At 41.7% G+C, this 27,998-nt stretch overlaps 1 protein-coding gene across 1 annotated transcript in view; it reads right to left on the bottom strand.

The window, feature by feature from the left end:
• The window catches only part of ADAMTS12 (ADAM metallopeptidase with thrombospondin type 1 motif 12), a 302,673-nt gene that overhangs the window by 135,307 nt on the left and 139,368 nt on the right, over positions 1–27,998 (bottom strand). The window contains exons 4-5 of the mRNA XM_046000900.1: positions 4,889–5,085; positions 4,091–4,174 (exon numbers count right to left, since the gene is read on the bottom strand). Of these exons, the coding sequence (XP_045856856.1) occupies positions 4,091–4,174; positions 4,889–5,085 (281 nt within the window). The remainder of the gene's footprint in view (positions 1–4,090; positions 4,175–4,888; positions 5,086–27,998) is intronic.

Raw genomic sequence — 27,998 nt, 5'->3', positions numbered from 1 at the left:
CACTGTCTCCTCTGTGCCCAGCCAGATGTACTCAGCCCCCCTTTTGGAGGTTCATTATGAGTGATGTGTACAGTGATGTGTCCTCACGTGTAGGATTCTAGTTTACATGCTCAAAAGGCACCACCACACAGGTCACTCTACCTGTAATGTTCTTCCTCACAAGTTAATTCTTTCTCATCCTCTAAAACCCACCTTAGCCTTCCCTAGACTGGGTGTTCTTTTATTTTTTTTTTTTATACTCATGACAACTCAGTTTGAAATTTTCTATTTTGTGTTTTGGGCATCAGAGTTGAAGCATCTCAAAATCAGGAAATGAGACTTATACTTGTATTTGTATCCTCAGAGGCCAACATAGTGTTTGACATACATTAATATACTACAATTCTTTTTTGAATTACAGATGGAGAAAAACGGTGTATGAAGCAATGATGTCACTTCTTCAGAGTGACCTTCTGGATGAGTGCAAAGTGAGACTAGCACTCAGGTCCCCTTGCTCAAAGGAGGAGTCCCTCCCAATACCTCACACTGTACTTTCTGCCTCTGGCTGCTACCCTGATGTCAGTTAGGGCTGGAATCACAGTTGCTCATTGTGGTTGGGACTGCTCATTAGTCAAAGATGTGAAGAATAGCTTGAGTCAATCAAGAAAATGAGAACTGCAAATTGTAGCTCTTTGATGAGACAGCAATTCTCTTGTCCAGTTATGGACCTTGAATCACACAGAGATTCTATGTGAGCCTGGATGAGGAAGATATTTGGCAAGTAAAAGGAAGGCAGTCATGGTTTTCGTTTTTTTAGCAAATCATTTTGTGCCTCTGCTCTTGCAAAATGAGAACAGGAAGAAGAAAAAAATATTACTGTGAGGGAGTCAGAGAGGTAGCTGCCAATCAAGTTCTTTCAAGGGATTCTGTTGAGGTTGCTTCTAGGCAACCAACCTGAACAATGGAAACATACCTTAGGTAGAAGAGCCCACAGTGACACCCTCCCCCACCAAATAGAGACAGGCCCATTAGATGACCCATAAGCCCCAGCTGAGCAATAAGTAACTGAACACAGATGCAGTTACCAAAATAGGAAAATTTCTTATGTTTCCATTCCTCCTCAGCGTCCTCCTTAACTACAGCCCCCCACACTGTCTCGTGGCAGACAGTCTCTCCCTTGCTGTCCTTCCTGCTGCTCCTTGACAGAGGATTCTGTAAACTTCCATCTTTTTCATCTTTTTCGTTCTATCTCAAGTGAATTCTTCCACTGCCCACGCTGCTAGCCTCCATCCAACTGGGTCGTCCAACATTTGGTGGCCCCCCATCTGATCAGGAGACTTCTACAGTCTCCAAGTGGCATTGTTCCCTGGGGAGGGAGAGATGTGGAGTTCTCAGGGGCCCGACCATGGAAGGCGCACTTTGACATCTGACTAACATTACCACAGGGACTGCAGAGGGGAAAGGTTTTTCCTTGGCTTTTTTTTTTTTTGTCTGAAAACCCTAAAACTTCTACACATTGTGCAGTGAAGCATGCATATAGGAGCGACTGTTACACAATAGTGGGTATTTGTCTTCCAAAGTATCAAAGGATAACTTTTACAAAGCTAAAAAATGTAATTCTCATTAAAAAATTTACAGTGAACATGTTAGGGATGTATTTAACTGATTAATAAGAAGACAGACAAGATGTCCAAGCTGGTTTAAAGGCAGATACAGGAAGGTGATGCCACTTTAGCTGGTGAAACTATAAAGAAAAAATGCTGGAATCAGATTGCTAAATTAGATACAAAATTAGTCAAGAGGCCAATAAAACTGCAACCTTCAGAGTTATCGTCTCTGTTAGACACGAATTATTTTTACCTCTTCTAGACAAAAATCATTTGTACCCTGTCAGTTTTTTGCATGCTCATACCTAACTTTATTGTGTCTAGGATCTACTCAATAGCGCATAATAATCAGGGAAAACTGTATTCCCATAGGGTCAGATAGGTCATGTTAGACATTGAAAAGACACATAGCTTTTGTCTGGCTTGGTTTCTAAGTCTTAGAAAAATTTTCATAACAAAAGGTTGACAGGAAGGAAAATAATACACCCGTCAGTATTCCAAGATACCCAAGGTATGCCTTCAGTGATTCAAGAAGTGGTGGGTAGAAAGGGAGAGAAAAAGGAAAATGGATCCAGATTCTGGATATTATTGTTTTTCAGTCTTCTGAGGATGAAGGGCCAGAAAACAGTAAATCCTGCCTGGAGCCTTCTGACCTCAGGTTTCTTGAGGAGGGAGACTTGAATGAGGCCATTCTTCACGTGTTTCACTGCTGGGTAAGGTCAGTAGATTGCAAAGGCATTTCACCAGGTTGGAGGGTTCATGCCTTCATTGAATGTCACTTCATTCATTCATGTCCCAGGCACTGTATTAGGTGCTGGGATACAGCCAAGAATAAAGAAGGAATTTACATTGCGATGGTGGCTAAGATAGCCAAGAGAAGAGTAAACAAATACACAGAAGAGCAATGAACTGTGCGAGAAGTACAAATAAAGGAAGAAAACTTTATTCTGTGATGGAGAACAGCAAGTGGGGTTGGCTTTGAGTCAGATGGTCACTGAGACTTCTCTGGAGAAGCAGCATTTGAACAGAGGTCTGACAGATGCCAAAGAACAGGCCAGCCATCAGCAGAGCCAAAGGACGGGTGTTTTGGGCATTGGGAACCATAAGTGCCTAAGCCATGAGGCTGAAGAGGGTCATGTATGTTCCAGAACCTACCTGACATCCAGGGAGTTCAAGGTGGGAAACAAGGTAGAGAGTGACAAAAGGAAAGACCAGGAAGGGTGATGGAGGCATGATCATGAAAGTCTCAGCAGGGCATGGTAGAAATTTTTGATTTTGTTCTAAAAACAACAGAAAGCTGTTTAACAGTTTTGTGCAGTGAAGCAACTCAATTTTCATTTGAGATTATCAGTCTGACTGCTACATAGAGAAAGGATTATGGAGGGCAAGTCTTAAGACAGGAAGACCATTTGGGAGTTCCCTTCAGTAAGATTACGATAAGGCCTAAAGCAACGTAAGGACCATAGAGATCATGGACAGTGGGTGGTCTCCAGATGTATCTTTTTTTTTTTTTTTTTAAGATTTTATTTATTTATTTGACAGAGAGAAATCACAAGTAGACAGAGAGGCAGGCAGAGAGAGAGAGAGGGAAGCAGGCTCGCTGCTGAGCAGAGAGCCCGATGCGGGACTCGATCCCAGGACCCTGAGATCATGACCTGAGCCGAAGGCAGTGGCTTAACCCACTGAGCCACCCAGGCGCCCCTCCAGATGTATCTTTAAGGTAGCATTGCAGACCCTGCCGTTGAATGTGGAAGATAAGGAAAGGAGGATTGGAGAATGACTCCTAGGCCTGTACGTGGTTACCGAGGTGGGTAAGAGGGAGGGTTGGAGCTTGGGTGGTGGCAGAATTGAGATGATCTGGACAGGCAGCAATCAAGAATGCCATCGTGGGCTTACTGAGTTTGCAAGTTTGGGTGGTCTCTGACATATCCAGGGTGACATGGCAAGGAAGCAACAGGATGGGAGTCTGGAGTGAAAGTAAGGAAGAGGTCTGGGTTTGAGGTAACAACCGAGTCTCACCATGTAGAAGACATGTGAGTCTCTGAGAACAGATGCCATTTCCCAGGGTAATCCTGGAGAGACAGAGAGACAAGATAGCCCAGAGCGGAGGGGTATATATTAATATGCAAGAGGCAAATAAACAGGATAAAGGGCTCAACATGTCCATGTCCCTCTTAACTTTTACTGAAACCACATAACCATTTCATGATTTAGTCTTATTCATTGTGGACATTCTAAGTCACTGCTGTAAATCTGATTTGTGTGTTACTAGACGAAATGACTGCCAGGTGAGTCCAATGATGTCTATCTCAGAAATGTTCTCCATCTCCCACTTGACAGCACAAAATTCCCAAGAAAATAATAGAGAAATATCACTGTCCTTCTCAATGGGCTTCTAAACAGCTTCTTGGTGTCCCCTTTTTTGTCCATCAAGAGCTGTCCTGAAAAAGGAGGTAGGAAGTGTAAGGATACAGGTCAGAAGAGTGGAGAGAAACTTCCCTTACCTCTTCTTCTTCAAGTAGAATGAGCCGAACCACAACAATGTGAATGGCATTGCCGATGCTTGGGTTATGGAACAACCCAGTGACCTAGAGTCAGAAATGGAAAACCATTAGCTCACATGAATAGATAACCGATAAATGCCAGAGAAGGGGGAAAACAGCATTGTGATACACTTCAAATAAGGTCGTCTTACAGGTCAGGAATTCTGGGGGAAGTACGATGAAGAGTGAGAGATATCCTTGGCCCCATCCACATTATGATACAGAAAGGCAACCTTTCTAAGGTGACAGACTGGCTGTCTCCTTTCTTCTCTTTGACCCTTTCCCTGACCCAGGTTCTTTCTCTCTTTTATTATCAGTTCTGGGGGAAAATACCTTTCCCCATCTTGACAGGACTAATACTCTCTCTGGGAAGGCAGAAACATCAAGAATGCAAAAGGGAAGTCTGGAATCAGGGGTCATTAACTTTACTCCAATTCTAACTACCTTGAGGAAATCACATTCTAGTTCTTTGCCTCAGTTTACTTATCTATACACTCACATAAATTGGTGAGATAAATTCATACTAAAAGGACTGAGTCACCTGAGAAATACCTACCAGAAAATGGGTGATAAATTCCAAATTTCCCTAGGATACACTTTTTTAAGAGACAGACAAATTGGTCCTGAATTTCCATCCTTCCTCACTTAGGCAGGGAATAGGTTCAGATATATATGGAAAGAACAGAACAGGTCTCTCTTATTTTTGGAGGGTGACACCTGTCTCCCGGCTGTGTCTCCCTACCCCACAGTCTGACTTACCATGTTCATGATGGTGAGGATGTAGGACTCGACGCTGTCGCTCCCATGATACTCAATCATCTTCGTGTCAGCCACGACCAGCGTCTCCACCCAGCGCTCTTTGCTGATGGACCGCCGAGACAGGCTTCTCCTGGGCCAGTGGCTCCTCTCCCACTCCTCTCGCTGTCGCTCCAGCTTCTGGGAGGTGGCAAGACCGTCTAAACATTAAACAGGAGACAGTGGGCTAACACTGTGTATCCCACCTATTTTTAAAGATGCAAGGCTGTAAGTTTAATTTATGTTTAACAATGTAGGAACGCAGTGTTCTCATATACATGTCTGAAATGGAGGAAGGGACTGAGGTGAATGATTAGGACCAAGATAATGGAAATCTGTACCTTATAGAGAGGTTCAAAGTACTTCTTTGAAATAATTATTACCTATTTCATTAAACAGGTCCCTCACTATCAAAAAGGTGTTATAATAAAAATTGGAACTTTTTCTTCTCCTCCTCCTTTAAATTATTCAGTGCCTACTATGCGCAAAGCAGTACGAGGTTTTAAAACACTAAGTTGTTTATCCTCACAAGCATTTGAAGGATATACTTCTATCTCTGTTTTGCACATGGGAAAATTTATGTTCAAGATGCCTGGTTCAATAATTTCCCCAGAGTCACAGCCCACAAGGTCCAGAAGATCCAAGGTTTTCTGTGCCCTAAAACCATGCATTTTTCATATACTTTACATTGTAGTCTCCCACCGAGGAAACGTGCATATAAGTGGAGAATGTGTAAGCTGGAGAAGCAGCTGTATGTCCTTCAAGAAGGCAAAAGGTAGTGTGGATACACGGGTCTGCTCTGTAACCCTTTCCACTTCCTCACTTTCACTGTCTGCATGAGATCAGGGCACATGGAGGAGTAATTACAAAAAAAAAAAAAAAAAAGAAGAAGAAGAAAGAAAGAAAGAGAGAGGGACATAATCATAAGATCCTCTTAGACCAAGGGATCCTTATCATCTGAAGAAGCTCCAGCAGTCATTTAATCTGACTTCCTTCCTGAGCCAGAAATCCTCAAAAGCTGTATTTCCTAAGTGATGTGGCCTGGAACATTAGACGTTAATGAGAGCTCTGAAGTTATAAGTCCCAAGATCAAGAGAGCTTGGGGAGAGTGTACTGAATTCCCTGCTTACACTGCAGTATAGCTAGTTATTTATAAGCTGGCAGAATTCTAGATTCAACATGAAAATGTAACTGTGAAGGAATAAACTCTTTCTGAACACCTTCAGAAATGGAGAACTCACCACTGAGGACCTAGAGGCTGTGTAAGACGCCTTTCATGATGCCTTGGGTGAAGGGTGAAAGCCCTCAGTTATTCACCATGTCCTTACTTAAGCTAAGGAAAGGCTGTCATTGGAGTCCTACCAACATCTCAGCTTGCTGGGACTCATTATTCTGCTTGGTTGATTATTAAATTTTTGGGTTTTTTCGTCGTCTTTTGCCCCTAGCTGCCTCTTCCACACTGGTCTTCATTGGGAGAAATGCATCAGCACATTTCTATCAGAGGATGAGGAAGGGAAAGAAAGCGTGTTCTATTTATAACTGCTGAGTGACACAGATGACTGAGACACAGATCCAGGTCTCCCTTGTAAAGAAAGCCTTCCCCCTCAGGGGGATGCAGTCCAGACCAGCAGGATGACCCAGGCTGAAGATCAAATGAAACACAGAGCTTTGAGCTAAGAGAACCTAAGTGGCAAATCCATTTATTTGCTACATTTGAGAATAGTTAAAATCTTGCTTTGGTTCATGACAATGATAATATCATCGTGACCTCTACTAGAAGAAAGCAAATTGCAATCTCTTGTTTTGGCACTTGTCACAAGAGCAAAGCGGTCCATGATTGTAGCAGATATAATGTCCCCTGGGATTATAATGCATGTTTCCTGAGTTCTCCCTGCTTTGAATTACTTTGTCAAGTGTGTGATATCCAAGAGGGCTAAGGAAAAATGCTGAATTTAGTGCTTTCAGTGACTTTAGACTATTTAGGAAACAGATTCTTATAACACAGGGAAACTCTATACTCTGCAACATTTCCTATTTTACAAAAAACATTTTTGTAAGTTGAACACACTATAAATATATATATAAATATAGTAGGGCTGTAACTCAACACTCAGCATTCAGTCTGGTGTCTTCGGACATGCAGTAGGTGTCTGCTGAATGAGTATATGGATTTCTTCACTTAATATCTGTTTGTGGGGCTGGAGGGTCACATAGGGCATTAAATAAAACAAAGAAAATTATTCAAATTCTAGTGAGTCTAATCTAATCTTCACCATTCATTCATCCCAACTTCTATATTTTTCTCAACATATTTATCCACCTCTAACACCTAATCCCCAAACCAGAATGTCAACAACAATTGTGCACGCATCGAAATCCGGCAAGTTTTGTTTGCTGAAGGAAACGTTCTTCTGGAGGAAGGTGCTTTCTTGCCTCCAACAGATGAGGGAAGCCACAAAATAATAAGGCCTTCCCATTTCAGCTCTCAGATTTCTCAGAAGTTCATAACAGAAAATGGAATTTGGGGTAATTTTTTTCTTTTATCTGCTTTATTGTGTTTTCTATGTTATTTTTATAGTTGGAAAAATAAACTTTAAAAAATGTGATGAAGGTCTTCTACTTTTATTTTTTCACAATTCATAATTTAACAGCAGCAATTTTCTTAGTCTTTTCACCAGTTCCCTCCTTAATATTCGTCCTTTCAACCAAGTAGACAAACGTTATTCTCCCCAACCATCTATAATGCTTCCCTAGCAACAGCAATCACACAGTAAATGACATAATTATTAAAAGAGATCTGACACAATGCATCTATTCATTTATTTTCTGGCTCTCGAAAGGAAGACAAAGAGACCAGGAAGGGTGAAGATAGAAAATTATGGAGGAAAAAAAGGAATTTCTCCTTCTATGTAAGCAGCCAGCCAGTCTTCTATGAAGGTATGTGGTGGCAAAGAGCTTTCAAAATAGGAACCAGCATTTCCCTTACAGAACTAGAGATGCATGAAGGACAAAGGGAGACACTGAACTCAGCCAGAGAGACACACCTCCTGGGATACTGGAAAGAATATTATGATCCGGGGAAGCCCAGGACAATTCCTGGCTCACCAGCCACACGTGGTACTAGTGCACCTGAAATATGCTGTACGTGTCAAGTATACCCTGCGTTTCTTTTTCTTTTTTATTTAAATAAAAAAGCTAAAGTTAACCTCCCCTCCCCAATGTCCATAGCCTGCTCCCCCTCTCCCAATCCCACCTCCCCCCAGCAACCCCCAGTTTGTTTTGTGAGATTAAGAGTCATTTATGGTTTGTCTCCCTCCCAATCCCATCTTGTTTCATTTATTCTTCTCCTATCCCCCTACCCCCCCATGTTGCTTCTCCATGTCCTCATATCAGGGAGATCATATGATAGTTGTCTTTCTCCGATTGACTTATTTCACTAAGCATGATACGCTCTAGTTCCATCCACGTCGTCGCAAATGGCAAGATTTCATTTCTTTTGATGGCTGCATAGTATTCCATTGTGTATATATACCACATCTTCTTTATCCATTCATCTGTTGATGGACATCTAGGTTCTTTCCATAGTCTGGCTATTGTAGACATTGCTGCTATAAACATTCGGGTACACGTGCCCCTTCGGATCACTATGTTTGTATCTTTAGGGTCCTATTTTTTGTATTAAAAAAAGGAAGTGTATATATGCCCAATACAATGATTGGTACATAATAGGCACTCAATAAATGTTGACTGGCTAAGGTCCAAACCAAAAACAAAAGGCCAGATGTGTGTATATCAAATTTTAATGATGAATAGCTACAGACAGAGGGTGTTAGGTGATTTTTTATCTTCTTCTCTGTATATTTCTGTGAAGTATGAAAAAAATTTCAATAAATGGGTGTTATTTTCATAATCAGAAAACAAAACAAAACAAAACAAAACAAAAAGCTAAAGTTAGCTAACATACAGTGTATTATTAGTTTCAAAGGTAGAATTTAGGGATTCATCAGTTGCATACAACACCCAGTGCCCTCCTTAATGCCTGTCACCCAGTTCCCCATCTCCCCACCTACCACCCCTCCAGCAACCCTCAGTTTGTTCCCTAGAGTTAAGGGTCTCTTATCGTTTTCCTCCTTCTCTGATTTTATATTTTATTTTTCCTTCCCTTCCCCTATGTTCATCAACTTTGTTTCGTAAATTCCACATATGAGTGAAATCATATGGTATATGTCTTTCTCTGACTTATTTCACTTAGCATAATACTATCTAGTTCCATGCATGTCGTTGCAAATGGCAAGACTTCATTCTTTTTGATGAGTGAGTTATATATATATATATATACCACTTCTTTTTTTCCATTCATCTGTTGATGGACATCTGGGCTCTTTCCATATTTGACTACTATGGACATTGCTGCTTTAAACATTGAGCTGCACGTGCCCCTTTGGATCACTATTTTTATATCTTTTGGATAAATACCCAGTAGTGTGATTGCTGGGTCGTAGGGTAGCTCTATTTTTTTTTATTCATTTATTTGTTTATTTACAGCATAACAGTGTTCATTGTTTTGGCATCACACCCAGTGCTCCATGCAGTACCTGCCCTCCCTATTACCTACCACCTGGTTCCTCAACCTCCCACCCCCCCCGCCCCTTCAAAACCCTCTGGTTGTTTTTCAGAGTCCATAGTCTCTCATGGTTCATATCCCCTTCCAGTTTCCCTCAACTCCCTCTCCTCTCCATCTCCCCATGTCCTCTATGTTATTTTTTATGCTCCACAAATAAGTGAGACCATATGATACTTGACTCTCTCTGCTTGACTTATTTCGCTCAGCATAATCTCTTCCAGTCCCGTCCATGTTGCTTCAAAAGTTGGGTATTCATCCTTTCTGATGGAGGCATAATACTCCATTGTGTATATGTACCACATCTTCCTTATCCATTCATCCGTTGAAGGGCATCTTGGTTCTTTCCACAGTTTGGCGACCGTAGCCATTGCTGCAATAAACATTGGGGTACAGATGGCCCTTCTTTTCACTACATCTGTATCTTTGGGGTAAATACCCAGCAGTGCAATTGCAGGGTCATAGGGAAGCTCTATTCTTAATTTCTTCAGGAGTCTCCACACTGTTCTCCAAAGTGGCTGCACTAACTTGCATTCCCACCAACAGTGGAAGAGGGTTCCCCTTTCTCCACATCCTCTCCAACACACGTTGTTTCCTGTCTTGCTAATTTTGGCCATTTTAACTGGTGTCAGGTGGTATCTCAATGTGGTTTTAATTTGAATCTCCCTGATGGCTAGTGATGATGAACATTTTTTCATGTGTCTGATAGCCATTCGTATGTCTTCGTTGGAGAAGTGTCTGTTCATATCTTCTGCCCATTTTTCGATATGATTATCTGTTTTGTGTGTGTTGAGTTTGAGGAGTTCTTTATAGATCCTGGATATCAACCTTTTGTCTTTACTGTCATTTGCAAATATCTTCTCCCATTCCGTGGGTTGCCTTTTTGTTTTGTTGACTGTTTCCATTGCTGTGCAGAAACTTTTGATCTTGATGAAGTCCCCAAAGTTCATTTTTGCTTTTGTTTCCTTGGCCTTTGGAGACATATCTTGAAAGAAGTTGCTGTGGCTGATATCGAAGAGGTTACTGCCTATGTTCTCCTCTATTTGCAAATCAATCAATGTGATAGAACAAATCAATAAGAGAAGAGAGAAGAACCACATGGTCCTCTCAATTGATGCAGAAAAAGCATTTGACAAAATCCAGCATCCGTTCCTGATGAAAACGCTTCAAAGTATAGGGATAGAGGGAACATTCCTGAACTTCATAAAATCTATCTATGAAAGACCCACAGCAAATATCATCCTCAATGGGAAAAAGCTTGCAGCCTTCCCGTTGAGATCAGGAACATGACAAGGATGCCCACTCTCACCACTCTTGCTCAACATAGTATTAGAAGTTCTAGCAACAGCAGTCAGACAACAAAGAGAAATAAAAGGTATCCAAATTGGCAAGGAAGAAGTCAAACTCTCTCTCTTCGCAGATGACATGATTCTTTATATGGAAAACCCCAAAGACTCCACCCCCAAACTACTAGAACTCATACAGCAATTCAGTAACGTGGCAGGATACAAAGTCAATGTACAGAAATCAGTGGCTTTCTTATACACTAACAATGAAAATACAGAAAGGGAAATTAGAGAATCGATTCCATTTACTATAGCACCAAGAACCATAAGATACCTGGGTATAAACCTAACCAAAGACGTAAAGGACCTGTACTCGAGGAACTACAGAACGTTCACTCATGAAAGAAATTGAAGAAGACACAAAAAGATGGAAGACCGTTCCATGCTCTTGGATTGGAAGAATAAACATTGTTAAAATGTCTATACTGCCTAGAGCAATCTATACTTTTAATGCCATTCCGATCAAAATTCCACCAGTATTTTTCAAAGAGCTGGAGCAAATAATCCTAAAATTTGTATGGAATCAGAAGAGACCCCGAATTGCTAAGGAAATGTTGAAAAACAAAAACAAAACTGGCGGCATCACGTTACCCGATTTCAAGCTTTACTACAAAGCTGTGATCACCAAGACAGCGTGGTACTGGCATAAAAACAGACACATAGACCAGTGGAATAGAGTGGAGAGCCCAGATATGGACCCTCAACTCTATGGTGAAATAATCTTCGACAAAACAGGAAAAAATATTCAATGGAAAAAAGACAGTCTCTTCAATAAATGGTGCTGGGAAAACTGGACAGCGATATGTAGAAGAATGAAACTTGACCATTCTCTTACACTGTACACAAAGATAAACTCGAAATGGATAAAAGACCTCAACGTGAGACAGGAATCTATCAGAATCCTAGAGGAGAACATAGGCAGGGTAGCTCTATTTTTAACTTTTTGAGGAACCTCCATGCTGTTTTCCAGAGGGGTTGCTCCAGTTTGCATTTCCACCAACAGTATAAGAGGGATCCCCTTTCTCTACATCTTCTCCAACACCTGTTGTTTCTTGTGTTGCTCATTTTAGCCATTCTGACTGGTGTGAGGTGGTATCTCACTGTAGTTTTGATTCAACACACTCTAGATTTCAAAGAATTAGTATGGAAAAAACATAAAGTATCAACATTAACAATTTACATTGATTATGTGTTGAAATAAATATTCTGGTATCTTGGGTTAAGAAAATTATTAAAATTAACTTTACCTGTTTCTTTTCTTCTTATTATTATTCTTGGCTGCTACAAAATTGAGAATTACATGTGTTGTACATTGGATTTTTAGTGCACGGAATTGGTTTAGAGCTCCAGACACTTGGTTATTAATCCAGGGTCTCCTAATTATTTGTCTAAAGTCTGCCTCACAGAATTGCTGTAAGGAAGAAGTACCTTGATGTGGGGGGAGCACCAAGCACATACCCGCCACAGGCCAGAGTGGTAACAAGTGTTATTTTGTTTTCCTTCATCCTATTTGCAACTAGACATGATGCTTATTAGTAGGTGAAAACCTTAGTTCCTCTTGTTTTCAGTTATGCTTATATAATTTCATGACTGGGGAGAGCCATGATTTTAAGCAGCCTGGCTGCCTCTCCCTGCCCTCACCTTATAAAATATCTTGGCTCCTCACACACTAGAGGAAAATGACAAGGAAGCGTCATTCAGAAGCAAGTAATTTTACCTATTATTTTTTCCATTTTTTTTAAAGGAGAGAGAGAGAGAGAGATGAGATACTACTGACACTTAGATTTATTCTAAAAAATGACTTCCTGGGGCACCTGGGTGGCACAATCAGCTCACGTGGCGATCTCTAGGTTCGTGAGATCAAGCCCCACATCAGGCTCTGAACTCAGCACAGTCTGTTTGAGTTTCTTGCTCTCCCTCTCTCGCTCACTCTTCCTCTGCGCCCCTCCCCACTCGTGCTCGCTTCCTCTTTAAAATAAATAAGTAAATCTTTCAAAAGAAATAAAAAGTGACTTCTCATCCTTCAACAGATGAGCAGATAAACAAAATGCGGTGATACACCCACGTAGGATGGAATGTTATTCAGCAACCTGACACCTGCTACATCATTGAAACTTGAGGACATTATGCTAAGCTGAATAACCAGGCACCAAGGGACAAAGACTGTATGATTACTTGTACCTGAGGCACCTGGAGTAGTCAGATTCGTACAGACAGATAACAGGATGGCAGTTGCCAAGGGCTGCCCGGCGACAGGGGGCAGGGCGGGGGTAGGGTATGATGAGTTATTGCTTGACTGGCCAAGAGTTTGTTTAGAAAGACGGAAACAGTTCTGGAGATAGACAAGGAGGGCTGGGGCCACACAACAAAGAGAATGCACGTGAGGCCACTGAAATGCACCCACTGATAATGAAAATGGTAAGTTTCATTTTATATCAATTTTACCACAATTAAAAAAAATTTTAAACGGGTAACTTTCATGGTAGATGGTAGATGTTGAAGCAAACACAGATCCACTCAACATCTCACACTTTCTGTCACCACGTCAGCCAGTCCCAGAGTGACCTTTAGGTCCCTAAGGAGACTTACTCACCAATCACTGTTTCACAGTCACTGAAGTGTGCTTATTCAGGCATTAACATTTCAACAAGCAGAGCTGTCAAAGTAAGACATTTCTAAGTAAACTCACATTTTAGTTGGCCAGAAATCCCATTCTCCAGCACATTACATGCAGTGAAACGCAGTTTGGCAGTAACATAGGTTAAAAGTTTTCCTTGAACCTTTCCAGGACTCTTGACTGCAGCTAGGCTGTTCCTGCCCCTTGTGACTCTGTCCCCCTGTCCTAGGGCTACCATCATCTATCAATGCAAGATAAGCAGGTCTTGGCTGAACCTTTAAGCCTCTGCCCACTTCTGACCTCTTGAGGCTGTTTTCTAGGCAGTTCTTTCTGGTTTGATACTGTCAACCTGACGTATGTCTTCTGTAGATCCTCTTGCTTTGTTGGACTATCTTTCAAGCATATGATTTTCCCTTTCTAATCCTCCACCTAACTCCTTGTTTGCCCAGGAAGGTGACTCTGTTGTGCATCTACCAAATGTAACTCCTCTCTCAGATGTTGCTTTGGGCCTCCCAGCTTTACAAAGAGAAACTCTAGAATTTTCTCTTCTCAAAGATGGGGGAATAAATTCAATATGTATACAGATATTCCTTGACATGCAATGGGGTAATGTCCCAATAAACCCACTGTAAGTTGCAAATATCCTTTAGTCAAAAATATATTTGCTATACCTAGCCTACTAAACATCATGGCGTAGCCTAACCTACCTTAAACATGCTCAGAGCACTTATGCAAACCTACAGTTGGGCCAAATCATCTAATACAAAGTCTATTCTAGGATAAGTCATTGACTTGCTCATGTAATTTTACTGAGTAATGCACTGAAGGGGAAGAACAGCATAGTTGTATGGGGACAGAAGGTTGTAGGTGTATCCCTTGTTTCCCTCATGATGGTCAGGCTGACTAGGACCTTTGCCTCCCTAATGTCCCCCATATTGAAGCAAAGAGAGACTGAGGCAGAGAATCTTAGCCCAGGAAAAGAGCAAAACTCAAAATCTGAAGTATGGTTTCTAGTGAATGCACACTGTGTTCACACTATTCATAAAGTAAAAAAAACTGTAAGTTGAACCATGGTAAGTCAGGAATGGTGCATACTTAACTGTGATATTTCATCAGGCATAAGATAGCGTGCATGTATTCTAAACCTGTCAGGCCTCCACTAGCCTCTCTGGAGAAAGACAAAATAGAAACTATAGTTCTTGAGCTCAAGATGTTCTCTCACTTACTGGAGAAGGAAAAAACCATCAGCCAGAAACAGAGAATCATATAAACAATAAATGATTAAAAGCCACTCCGAGTACAGATAAGCCTTTGGAGGGAAAAAGAGACCAGGGAAAGCTGGACTCGATAGGCAGCTGTTTTTCCAGTCCCCGGACAGGCCCTGAAATTACAGAAATGAATAAAATAAACTTTACTTCCACTGAGGTGCTCTCTGGTGAGGAGATGGAACAGACTTCCTTCTGGAAAGAGTAGGTAGATTTTCAGGGTGGGTAGATGGAGGAGAGAGGAGAGCAAACGGGGTGGATCAGGATGAACAAAGGTACAGAGACAAGGGAGGTTTTCAAAAATTCACAATGGCCTGGAAAATTCCAAACTGCCTAATCTTAAACTATTTTTTAATTTAATTTTATTTTTTAAAGATTTTTATTTATTTATTCAACATACAGAGATGACAAGTAGACAGAGAGGCAGGCAGAGAGAGGGGGAAGCAGGCTCCCCACTGTGCAGAGAGCCCAATGTGGGGCTCAATCCCAGGACCCTGAGATCATGACCTGAGCCGAAGGCAGAGGCTTAACCCACTAAGCCACCCCTCTTAAACTATTTTAATTTGCCAAGTGATTAAGGGACATTAGCTCTCCTTCGTGGTATGTTTTGCTTATTAAAATGAGGTTGTATTTCTAAAGCAACACACACTGGGATGGCGGGGTGAACTCAGAGAGCCTGCAAAAATGTTACAGACAGAAGCAAAATGTTAATTTTGCTGCAAAGACTCCACAAAGTGAAACTTTCCCATGTCTGCAGCTGAGTGGTAAATCACCATGGTTCCCAGCATATGACTATGAAAACTGAGTGATGCCAACCAGGTAAGCTTAAAGAATTTCAGAGGAATGAGTGAAACTTGTTCTTCCCAATAAGAACATGTACCTTACACCATCATAGTTGCCTCTCTTGACAACCTAGCAGTAAGACAGCCGCTACTACTAACTCTGTTTTCCAGATACACCAATTTCATTTTAAAAAGCCTTAAATTAGGAGGCATAAACACACAGATCAAGGGAGCAGAATAGAGAATCCAAAGGTAGACCCACATGAAGATACCTAAGTGACTTTCGGCAAAGGTGCAAAGCAATTCAATGGAGGAGACGCTGGAAAAATCAGACATCCATAGGCAAAACAAATGAAAAACCTTGACCTAAGCCTTCCTTCTTATATAAAAATTACTTCAAAATGCATGAACATAATAAAAAAATATGAGTGCATGGATTTAATCATAAAATATAAAACTATAAAAATTATTTTCAAAAATGGGAGGAAATCTTTGAGATCTAGGATAAGCAAAGTATTCTTAGATCATCCATATGGGACAAAACTGATGAATTAAACCTCATCAAAATTAAAACTTGTCTTCTGGAAAAGCCAATGCGAAGTACAGAGCTTCACTTTAGGGTGACAAAAATGTTCCAAAGTTGACTATGGTGATGGTCAAACCACTCTGTGCATATATGAAAAGCCAACAAATTGTACACTTTAAATGGGTCAATTATATGTATTTGAATTATGTATCAACAAAACTGTCTTTAAAAAAAAAACCCATGTGAAGAGGATGGGAAAACAAGCTGCAGACTGGAAAGAAATATATGCAAACACATATCTAACAAAAGTCTAGTATTAAGAATATATACAGAGGAAGCAAGTGCAAAAATGAACTATTGGGATTTCGTCAAGATCAAAAGCTTTTGCACAGCAAAGGAAACAGTTAACAAAACCAAAAGACAACTGACAGAATGGGAGAAGATATTTGCAAATGACATATCAGATAAAGGGCTAGTATCCAAAATCTATAAAGAGCTTAGCAAACTCAACACCCAAAGAACAAATAATCCAATCAAGAAATGGGCAGAGGGCATGAACAGACATTTCTACAAAGAAGACATCCAGATGGCCAACAGACACATGAAAAAGTGCTCCACATCGCTCAGCATCAGAGAAATACAAATCAAAACCACAATGAGATACCACCTCACACCAGTCAGAATGGCTAAAATTAACAAGTCAGGAAATGACAGATGCTGGCGAGGATGTTGAGAAAGGGGAACCCTCCTCCACTGTTGGTGGGAATGCAAGCTGGTGCAACCACTCTGGAAAACAGCATGGAGGTTCCTCAAAAAGTTGAAAATAGAGCTACCTTATGACCCAGCTATTTCACTCCTGGGCATTTACCCTAAAGATACAAACGTAGTGATCTCACGGGGCACGTGCACCTGAATGTTTATAGCAGCAATGTCCACAATAGCCAAACTATGGAAAGAGCCTAGCTGTCCATCAACAGATGAATGGATAAAGAAGATGTGATATATATATATATACACACACACACACACACAAATATGTATACACACACACACACACACACACACACACACACACACAATGGAATACTATGCAGCCATCAAAAGAAATGAAATCTTGCCATTTGCAATGACATGGATGGAACTAGAGGGTATTATGCTTAGCAAAATAAGTCAATCAGAGAAAGACAACTATCATATGATCTCCCTGATATGAGGAAGTGGAGACGGGGAGTTTGGGGGGTAGGAAAATAATAAATGAAACAAGATGGGATCAGGAGGGAGACAGGTGGTGGGGTTATGGACATTGGGGAGGGTATGTGCTATGGTGAGTGCTATGAAGTGTGTAAACCTGGCGATTCACAGACCTGTACCCCTGGGGCTAATAATACATTATATGTTCATAAAAAAATTAAAAAATAAAAAAAAGAATATATACAGAATTCTCAAAGCTCAATGGTAACCAAAAAAATCAAATTAAAAAGGAGCAAAAGAAACAAACATTTCACAGAGGAAGATATATAGATGTCAAAAAATCACATGAAAAGATGTCCAACACCACTTATTAGGGAAATGAAAATTAATGAGCTATAACTACAAGGAGATATCACTACATATCTATCAAGAATGCTAAACTTAAAAATAGTGACAGTATCATTATTGTGATATTGGATATGGAGCAAATGGATCACTTATCCACAGCTGGTAAGAGTGTAAAATGGTACAGCCATGCAGTAGAACTACCCAGGCCATTATCGCATGACCCAGCAACTGTACTCTTGGGCAATTACCCTAGAGAAATGAGAACTTACATTCACCTAAAAACCAGTAGACAATGTTTAGGGCAACTTTCTTTCTAATAACCAATAACTAGACACAGTCCAGCCGTCCTTTCGTAGGTGAATGGTTAAGCCAATTACCTTGCATACATATCATAGAACACTACAGGGCACTAAAAGAGGCAAACAATTGAAATACACAACAAAGTAGAGGGATGTCTGGGGAATGCTGCGGAGTGAAAACAGCAAGTCCCAGAAGGCTATATGCTGTATCCTTCCATATACAGGACATTTCAAAATGAAAACAATTTTAGAAAATGTTACAACAGCTTGGTGGTTGCCCAAGGTTAAGAATGAAGAATGGGGAGCATCAGGCAAAGAGCAACATGAGGGATTCTCATGGGGAAGGAACTATTCAGTATCCCAGCTATGTCAGCAGATGCATGAAACCACACATGTAGCAAAACTGTGTCGTTTCACAATGCACCCCAATCCATACACACGAGTACAAGGAAGTTGGGGAAATCTAAGTAAGATCACTGGGTAATGTCCGTGTCAAAGGCCTGCTTGTGATATCGTACTACTGTTTGGTAAGATGTTACCATTGGGATAAAGTGGGTGGAGGGTAGGTAGGATCTCTTTCTATTGTATCTTACATCTGTATGTGAATCTACAATTATTTCATCAAAATAAAAGAAATTCTTTGTCTGAGCTCACACAGCAGTAGCAAAAGCAAAAACTAAACTTAAATCTCCCAATTCTTAATCCTAGTCCATGACTCACTACCACTTCCTCTTGCTGGAGGTAGGGTAGGGAAAGGGAAATTGTCCATAGCAATAACAACATGCATGATATAATTCCAGGAATGGAGATTAGAGAGGTATGCATAAGTAAATACAAACAAGTAAGACAAAATAAATCAGATATAGTGAGCCTATAAAAAGGTCCAGCTGGGCTGTCACTTGCTAGGGGAATTTCTCCAGATTTTGCTTCCCAACATCCAACCACCCTTAGAACCTTCATCCTCCTCTGGTTTCCTCGAGAGGCAAGACCACTTCTCTCTTCCGAAATCTGTTCTTCCTTCCTTCCTTACTAGCTGGGCCCCTGGCTGCCTGGTTACTCCTTTTGTTAAGTGTGACCCAGGGAGCTGCGCCCACATGCATTATGGACCATACATGCCAGTGTCTACTTCTCTCCTTTGAGTTTCCCTTAAAACTCAAAAGGGAGTGGCAACCATCCCACCTGTCCCAGCACAGTCCCTGGGAGCAGGTCTGTGTCAAGAAGTTATTTGAATATGGACGTCTAGCATTACTGAGGCGCTCTCCTCATATTTTGTCTGTTCAAAATATAAAGTAAGATTAAACAAAATTAAAGAGTGTATCCTGGCCATAGCAAAAGGTGCTTTGAGACTACCATATAAAGTGGGAGCAAATGCACAGACTTGGCCTTCCAATAACCATACTCACAGCTGGCAATCAGGACAGGACTTCTGTCTTGCAGGTCCTTTATCAACTGGAGACTTAATTTCTGGGGATAAAATTTGAAGATACACACTACCCAACCACAGGCACAACACCTTTCCCATAGTCTGTCTGAAGCCATTTGAAACGAAATGGAAAACCTCCCAAAGCCACAAAACCCCAAACGTCTCTGTCATTTTTCTTTTTCGGATTCCCTGTCACTGTCAACTTAAAGCATAGTGACAACCACCAACAGCAAGCTTTAAAGGATTTTTGTAGTTCATGCACCGGATCCAATGGATTTTCTGGGTATACACAGATGGCTAAGAACAGATTAAAGTCTCCCATAACCTATTCCACAGAAGAAGTGTTATTAATGCTACACTAAATGACACTGTTCACAGAAATGTAACAAGCACAAAGTTCCATCTGAGACACACGTAGGACTTCATTCTCCAGCACTGATATCAATAATTTATATAAAGTAGCTTCCAACACCGGTCCTAGAGATAGCCCAGCTTCCCTACAGGATATTCTCTTTTGCTACAGTATTATATGGCCTTGATAGTGATGGAGTCTGTGAAGACCTATACGTGCCTTCTCAATCATCAAAGAAATCCTTGTTCCATATGAGCTCCCCTATTGAATACTTTCATCATCTTCTGTGATTTTAAGTGCTGAGGACACAGGGGGACACTGGTGAGAATGTAAGTCAAACAGAGGGTGACATTTGCCTGAACCCTTCAGCGGCTAATGGTTCTGGACAAAAGAGAGCTTCGAGTGAACTCGCCCAATACAAAAACTGTTCTGGAAGTGCCAAGTGGCAAATGGCGCTAAGTCTATTTTTCACCTCAGTCCCCCCAAACCTTCCTAGGTAAGAGCTGTTTTCTTTTATGAACCAACTATACTTTTCTACTGAAATCAGAGTTTCCCTAGGACCTTCTCATAGTACTCCTGAGATCTGGAGAAGTAGAGGGTTTTGGTGTTGAGTCACTACAACCAATAAGCTGAAATCTCTAGGTTTTCAATGATGTTGGCAAAGAACTTGAGTTTTCCATCTGTAAAAACCAACAACACCATCTACTTCAGGGTTGTGTCCTCCACAGACCTTGGAATATAATAGTTAGGAAAGACGTAAATGGGAACTCTCTCCCTGAATCCATGAACTTCCCTCCTTCTGACACCACCTCATCTCTATTTTCTCCTGTCTCCCTAATTCTCCAGCCCATGCCCGCGTGGAGCCCTTCCTTCTCAGAACTCCGTCCCCACCAGCCTCACTGATTCTCGAATGCGTCCTGCTCTTTAGGGCTTCCACATTCGGATGCTGTTTATTCTGCCTGTCACTTTTTCCTTCCTCCTTCATCTCCCTGTCTCCCAGTCCTCCTTCAGATTTCAGCCCAAAAGTCCCTTCCTCATGGGCCTTTACCCAACTTCCTACCTAGAACAAATCTCCCACAGACGCAGGGCTCTCGCCCCACGACTTACTCCCCCTTCAAGTACTGATCACACTTGTAATTCCAGATTTGAGTGTTTATACATTAACGGCAATCTCCACCACTAGACTAGAAGTGCTTTGAAGGTAGAAACCACATTTAAAGGTAGGGACTCTATCCCCAGCTCAGGACCCAGACAATGTCCTTCACATCCAAATCCCAGCCCAGGGAGTACCTCACTTGCCTTACTCAGATTATTGCCTGAACCGTCCCCCACTTCTAGACTCACGCCACCTTCCCCATCCAAATTAACATGGAACTTTCCAAGGCACATTATTACTGATTCCCGCCAGGGGTGACAACTATTGGTAACCTGGCCCCATTGTTAGATATCGTACAATTTGTACAGCCGACTTGCTGTTTGTGCTTCTTTCCAATTATTATTTTGAAACACATGTGACATACTTTGGATCAGTCACACAAGTGGCTCAGGAAATTCTCAATTAAAGCCCTTGCAGAGTTGCAGCTGGGATGGCCAGGCCTCAGGGCCCTGGGGTCCAGGCTACACAAACAGAGTCTGGAGCCCTTCCAAACACACTGCATGGCCCAAACACCACAGCCCCTCACCGCTCTCGGAGAGAACGGAGTAGGTCAACAGACACACAAGGGAACACTGCGCTACAGAGGCGAAATGCCAAACACCGCAGGTGACGATCATGACGGCCTCCCCCCGTGCCGGGCCACTCTCCTCGCTGACCGTGTCTATAGGGTGACAACTGCAGTGCTAATTATCTTTGAAACCCGGGTATGATTACTACTCCCTACAGAGAACAGAACAGAATGGAGCCTGGAGAGATGGACGGCCCCGAGCACACAGGCAGAGCAGACGTCTGTATCTTAACCTTCCTCCTGAGGTCAGAATGACGTTTAGGTGCAGGATCTCAAGGCCAAATCAGCACTGCCTCCTAGGAGCTCCGAACTGACTGTGACTTACTTCCCTCAGCCTTAGTTTCCTCATCTAGAGATGGAACACACCGGAATTGATCTAATGGAATTATTACGAGCATTAAATGAGCTGATGCAAAAAATACCTCTAATAGTAGCAGACACACTGTAACAAATTTAATAAATGTTAACTATTACTGTTAAAAATTAATTTGATTAAAAAAAAGCTGGCTGCAAAAATCTAGTCATCGTCGGTTAATAGCAAAGGTAGCCTTGGGGCTTTGGACGATAAGAGCAGGTCTCAACGTATCACTCAGATGCATGTACAAAGCCAGAGTTAAGCTGTCCAGTGCTCTTCAAAGGTAAGCCTCAAATACAGACAAAGGTGATGGGGGCCAGAAAAGAACTGCATGCAGAAGGAAAAGCAGGTTGCGAAAATGAAGTCACGGAACACCCATCTTTGGAGTAGTCTGCCTCTTGCCGGTGTGGGATGAGTCTGCAGCTCAAAGGGGCATGGATTCAGCGGAGCATGAAGGTGAGTGAAATTTGCCATGGGTCTTAGGGGTGCCAGAGGTGAGGAAAAGGGTCTGTGAGGCTTAACAAGGTAAAGGACAGACAGAGAGCCAAGTCCAAGATCAGTGAAGCAGACACGCTATGACTACTCATGTAATAAACCATCAAAGACAAACTAGTTTGGCCTCTCGACTGAAACCCCATTCTTCTTGAGCCTACTGGGAGCTCCTCTTGTTCAGAGAGATGTTTCCAAATGAGATAAGCTCACTGGGGCTTTGGCTCCCTCAACCCAACATCTGGTCTGGGGACTGTGGAGTCGACTGTGGACCACTGGCTGGATCGTGGCCTGGACTCAATGGCAGTTCAGGTCACAGCAGAACACAGGCGTCTGGCTAGACTTCATGTAGCTTGGCCTCATTTTAAAATAAATTTGGAACTTAGTAGAGATCCCCATCTTGATTTTGAACAAATACCAGTCAAATACCCTAAATTCCACACTAGATTTGTACATGGGGAAGGTCTGTAATCTGGGGACTTAAAGTCCTGAATTGATGTTTCTGAAACTAAGGAGATGCTTCCCACGCAGATCTTAGAGTTTGATTCATAGCATAAAACGCAACAAAGGGAAAAGTCAGTATTATCAAAAGGGCCAATCAGGGAGCTGCACTTAGCACACATTGTCTTATCAAGATGTAGATGGCTGTGTTTGTCAGCTCATTGCTGAGAAGCTGAGTTCTAGGGAAGCCAGCAGAAGCCCGCAACATACAAAATAATGTCCTTATTAGTTCTTACAAGAGCTTTTCGAAAGCACGGATTTAAAGCCAGAACATCTTTTTCTGATTCATCCTAAAGCACTTTTGATCTTCAAAACTACGAAAGGGCATCGCAAACTGGAGGCTGAGAATAGACCCAGAACGGGTCTTTACTTCATATATACACACCCTGCTTGATTTCACAAAGGGGTTAACATGGCTCCTGAAGGTAGACACTCTCTTTAGTTATTGCCCGGTTAACTTAAGTCAGACAATAGCCAAAAAAAAAAAAAAAAGAATAAGAGGGAAAGGTAAAATGAGTGAAAAATAATGAGACTAATTAACAAACTGGTTATTATCTTTTATCTTTTTGGCTTTCATTGGTCTACAAACTTAGCTACAGTTCCAGCTGTTGCTAAAAAAAAAAGAGAAACGTGATTAGTTGTTCAAGTCGGACAAATGCTGATATGACAAAAATCCACTGGTCAAGAGAAGCAAAACTAATTATGAGACCTGAACAACAATGACAACAACAAAGTTAAGGCCTAGTTTGGTCTGGTTACTATCACTCAGAGTGAAAGCCTGAAAGATCTACCTTGACATTGATCTCCTTTACCAGGTGGCAGTGTGGTTGACTTGGTTGGACACCTGTCCTCAAGACAGAGACCAGATTGTGGGCTTGATTGTGATACTACTTATTTGTACCTGAATGTCTGATAAAGTAATAGTCCATAGCTACTTCTGGGAAAAGGACCTTTATAAAATGTAGCTATCTATTCTAGTCTCAGAGTCTGTTGACTTGTGAGGTTTTGGTATTTGTTTTTGTTTTTGTTTTTGTTTTTTACTCCAGACCACAGCGGGTCTGATATGTATCTTTGTCTATATCTGCATTTGGGACCCAGCTGTGGAGCTGAAGCCACAAGCTACTGGCATGTGTATATAAAAGGGAGAAGTGGTAGGTTGTGTTATTTGTGTTTAAGAACTTTGCTCATGTCTGAAGGGGCTCATCTGTAACAGATGGTTCTTAAATATGACCTCCCAGTTTTCACTCTGAAATAGAAATTAATAACTTCAGTTAAAAGTTAAATGAGTATTTGAGATACACCCGGAATAACAGTGCCCAACAAATGTGAGTATAAAAATGTGTGGGTGGCTGGGAGGGTACAAAATCATCAGATGTGTTTTTCTTTATCAATGAAAAAAGAAAGTAACTCAGTGTCACAGTGAAACACCTGACTAAACTAGATTGGGGGAGACTGGCAAATGCCAAAACCTGGGTGGGAACAGGATATAGAGGGTTCGATGAAAAGGGAGCTTTATGTGCCTTTGTTTATAAAACCTACAAACTGAAGACTGCAAAGAAGAACCCTGTTACAAATGTTGACAGAGCTGGCTCAATTTTCATTAAAAAAATGCTCACGTATTTTTTGCTATCAAATATGACATTGATCCAAAATTAGAGTGTGGTTTTCTTTCCATTAAAATGACACATTGGCCCTGGAGTATTCAGTCTGTTTTTCCAAGGGGAATTCTTTATCTTCTGCGTCATTTGTCCAGATAACAGATTTTGCTTCTCCCCAGAATACTTTCTGTGTTGGGGGCTGACTCTGTAGGCACTTGATTTTAAAAAACAAAGAACAGAGGGCTGAAAGGCCTGAAGTTCCTTAGGTCGTTCTTGACATACTTATTGCTGAATATTGGATTACTGTTCTGGTAAACAGGTTATGAGGGAAAGCCCTTCACCACTGCTTGGCAGTTAGGCTTCTGTTTGAATAAGAACTTGCTCTCCTCTGACATCTTTCTCATGGTGCCCTTTCAAATTAAGACCCTAAATTCGGGAAGAAAGAATGAAAGGAAGGAAGGAAGGAAGGAAGGAAGGAAGAAAGATGTTCTTGACAAAGTGTTTCTAAGAGTCAAATCATCTTTGGCACTTGTTACATGACAAAAATGCCAACAACCCACTTTTTACCTTGACACCAATGCCATAACGGTCTTGTGGCAAGACAGTTGTTCGCAGAGCTTTGTTAAAAATCTGTCTTTCCCTTTTGCGGAGGTATAATAGAACACATTGATTCCTGAACTCCGACCACACCTGGAGTGTCACACCTGAGTTAAATCTCATTTCATCCAGTAGGACAAGCTCACTATTAAGCAACAAAGGCTGGGTTTCATATGTAGAACTAACACCTACAAAACCATCCTTGGAGGGGCACCTGGGTGGCTCAGTCCGTTAGGCCTCTGCCTTCAGCTCAGGTCATGATCTCAGGGTCCTGGGATCGAGCCTCACATCGGGCCCCATGCTCAGTGGGGAGTCTGCTTCTCCCTCTCTGCTCTCTCTCTCTCTCAAATAAATAAAATTTAAAAACACCACCATCAGAAACTGGCATGTGTCTGTTCTGTGGCATATTGGGTCCCAGGCTCATGGGCAGTAAGGAGGCTCAGCACTTTCAGCAGCCTGTGAGCTTTAGTGGACTGGGGGTGGAGTGGGGGTGGGCAGGGGAGGGGCAAGAAGAGAAGATGTCACATGCAGTTGCAGGCACTGGGGATACAATCTGGATGGAGGTGAAGTTCTTCATTTTGTTTCTCTAGCTTTGGAATAAATAAGCTTCTGAGGAGAATTAAAAGAAACACATGGGGTGGTGATCTCCAGAATAATAGAGGTTAACTGAGATGCAATACTAGATTTTTTACTAAGTTTCCTATTTTTCAATGCCACTGATTTCTCTGGCTTCTGCAGCTGCTTCGCTCCTCATGGTTGTATGCGTGCTGGCTGAACTGGTGGGGGTGTAGTGGGGGGAGGGGGTGTGCTTGTGGTATGTATGCAGCTTCTCTGTAAACGAAGACCGCACAGGACAAAACCACGATGAGACCAGCTTTCTCTTGTGATCAAAGACAATCTTAGGAGACTGTATAAGACCACACAGAGGACTAGTAAGAAAAAATATCCAAATCTTGGAAGAAAAGTAAGACGATAATGGGCGATGGTTGTTATCACGCAGGAAGTTGTCTAATGAGCCCACCCAAGGTTCATCGGACTCTCCAGGTTCAAGGATGTGACTTTCTTTGACTTAGTATTTACTACTGATAAGGACCCAGGCATTTACAACTCTGTAAAGATAGATGTTAATTTGCAGAAAACTTACAAACTACAAATGCTTTTTGCCCAGTAGATAAGCTAACCCGGAGGTTATGGTTTTATTGGCCTATGGAGGAAATGAACAAGTTGTTTATCTAAATCAGGAATTTGATTGCAATTTCTTCTTTATTGAAGTGTGCTTTTTGTTTTCCCTTTACTGGCTGCTTATAGGTTAGTTTTCCATGTTCTATGAATCGGCTTTGTCACCTGCTGGTCCTCTCATTCCTGTGCAATTAAAACTTGGCACACACTCACCAGAATTTGGATCAGAACTATGTTTTATTCATTGAAAATTATATTTTGATATGAACCAAGGAACACAATTTAGCCACAAATAAAATAAACGTAAAATAACTTGAGTAATTTACTAGCCAGGATGAATCATGACAGTGACCATTAACCTCTTAAACTGCATCCCTCCGAAATTACCCCCAAAACTTCCTCCTCCAACCCAAGCCCAAGGGTTTCAGATTCTCTCCTCCACTTCTGCTGTCCTCCTAACTCTCCAGTATAAATGCCTCACCAACACTAGTCTAGCAAAACTAAGCCCTTTTCAGAAGATAGTCACTGAGCTTGCCCAACAGGATCCTTATTTTTCTGGTTTAGGAAGGGGAAAATCTAGGGGCATGCACATAATTCATGGCTTCTCTCTCCTTGCTGAAGCCTTGTCAGATGAGCCACGAAGAGAAAGAAAGAACATTCATGTTTTGCCAGCCGCAGCGTCCATCAAATAGGTGAAAAACTGAGGCTCGCGCAGGCAATCTTTTTAAACAGATAAAATAAAATTTGCACCCCTCCCTTGCTACTTTCTTTTAGTACCATTTTGCCTATTTTTTCAGACAGAAAAGCCCAGTTGTATCAAGTAAACTGCGTTGCTGTGCATCCAAAGTTTGGCGGGTCTGACTCAGAGGGACTCTTCATCCTCTTGTCCAATGGAATAGTTAAGTGAGTTGAAGAAAGCGAAACAATGAACTAATAATGGTCCCAAGCTAATAACAATAGTCCTGCACGAGATCCTATCCGAAGTGCTTTGCATATGTAAAGTAGTCTACACAAACCCCACCCCCCACATAGGTAAATACAACTATTACCCCCATTTAGAGATGACCTAAGTCCCTTACCAGACATCGTAGAGACAATAAGGGGCAGAGCAGGGATTCAAACACAGGCAGTTTGGCTCTTAACCCCCACAATGTCTCATGAACACCCTCTTCCCTCATGGGGCAGCTTGGACCAAGGGAAAGACCATGGTCACTGTGAAGAGTGTAATGGTCCCAATCTTGATATCATCATCATTATATAGGCATCCCTCAACTTACCTAATTTATCTATGTAGTAAGTTATTACGAAATCAAAATTGTACATAAGCCCAAATCCACGAATGGGAGTTTAACAATTCTCGCAGTCCACTTGGGTGTTCATTCTTAGGTAGGAAGGTAGATGGGCTGAGCCGGTGGATGAAGGAGGTGAGTAGGTAAGTAAGCTGTGAAAATAGGCAAAATAGGAGCCATAAAGAAGAGATAGATGGATGCTGTGGAAATGCAAAGGAGGGTGGTAAAAGGAAGCTCTCAAGGGAAGCCAAGGGGAATTTGTTTTTGTGACAGGTTTTAGGGGAGGTGATGAGAAAAACATACACTCTCATATAGTCTGGACCGAGTGAAAAGTGAGGTGACCCTTCTGGACCATGATTTGGCGGTATCTCTAACATGCTTAAGTATACTTACTCTCTGACCTAGCAAGTCTAGAAATCTAGCTACCAAATAGTTGCATATGTGATTCGCTCACTCTTCTGACCAGGGAGTGAGAAGTCCGGCGGCGCAGCTGTGTGAGGAGAATAGGGTAACTACAGAGGCTTCACAGCACTATCATCTTCTGGGTCTGAAGCGGGTCCCTCATGCAAAGC

The sequence above is a fragment of the Meles meles genome, chromosome 3 (genome assembly GCF_922984935.1).
Source record: "Meles meles chromosome 3, mMelMel3.1 paternal haplotype, whole genome shotgun sequence".
Taxonomy (NCBI): domain Eukaryota; kingdom Metazoa; phylum Chordata; class Mammalia; order Carnivora; family Mustelidae; genus Meles; species Meles meles.
Note: the sequence above shows the minus strand (reverse complement) of the source record. Positions and strands in the feature narration are given on the sequence as shown.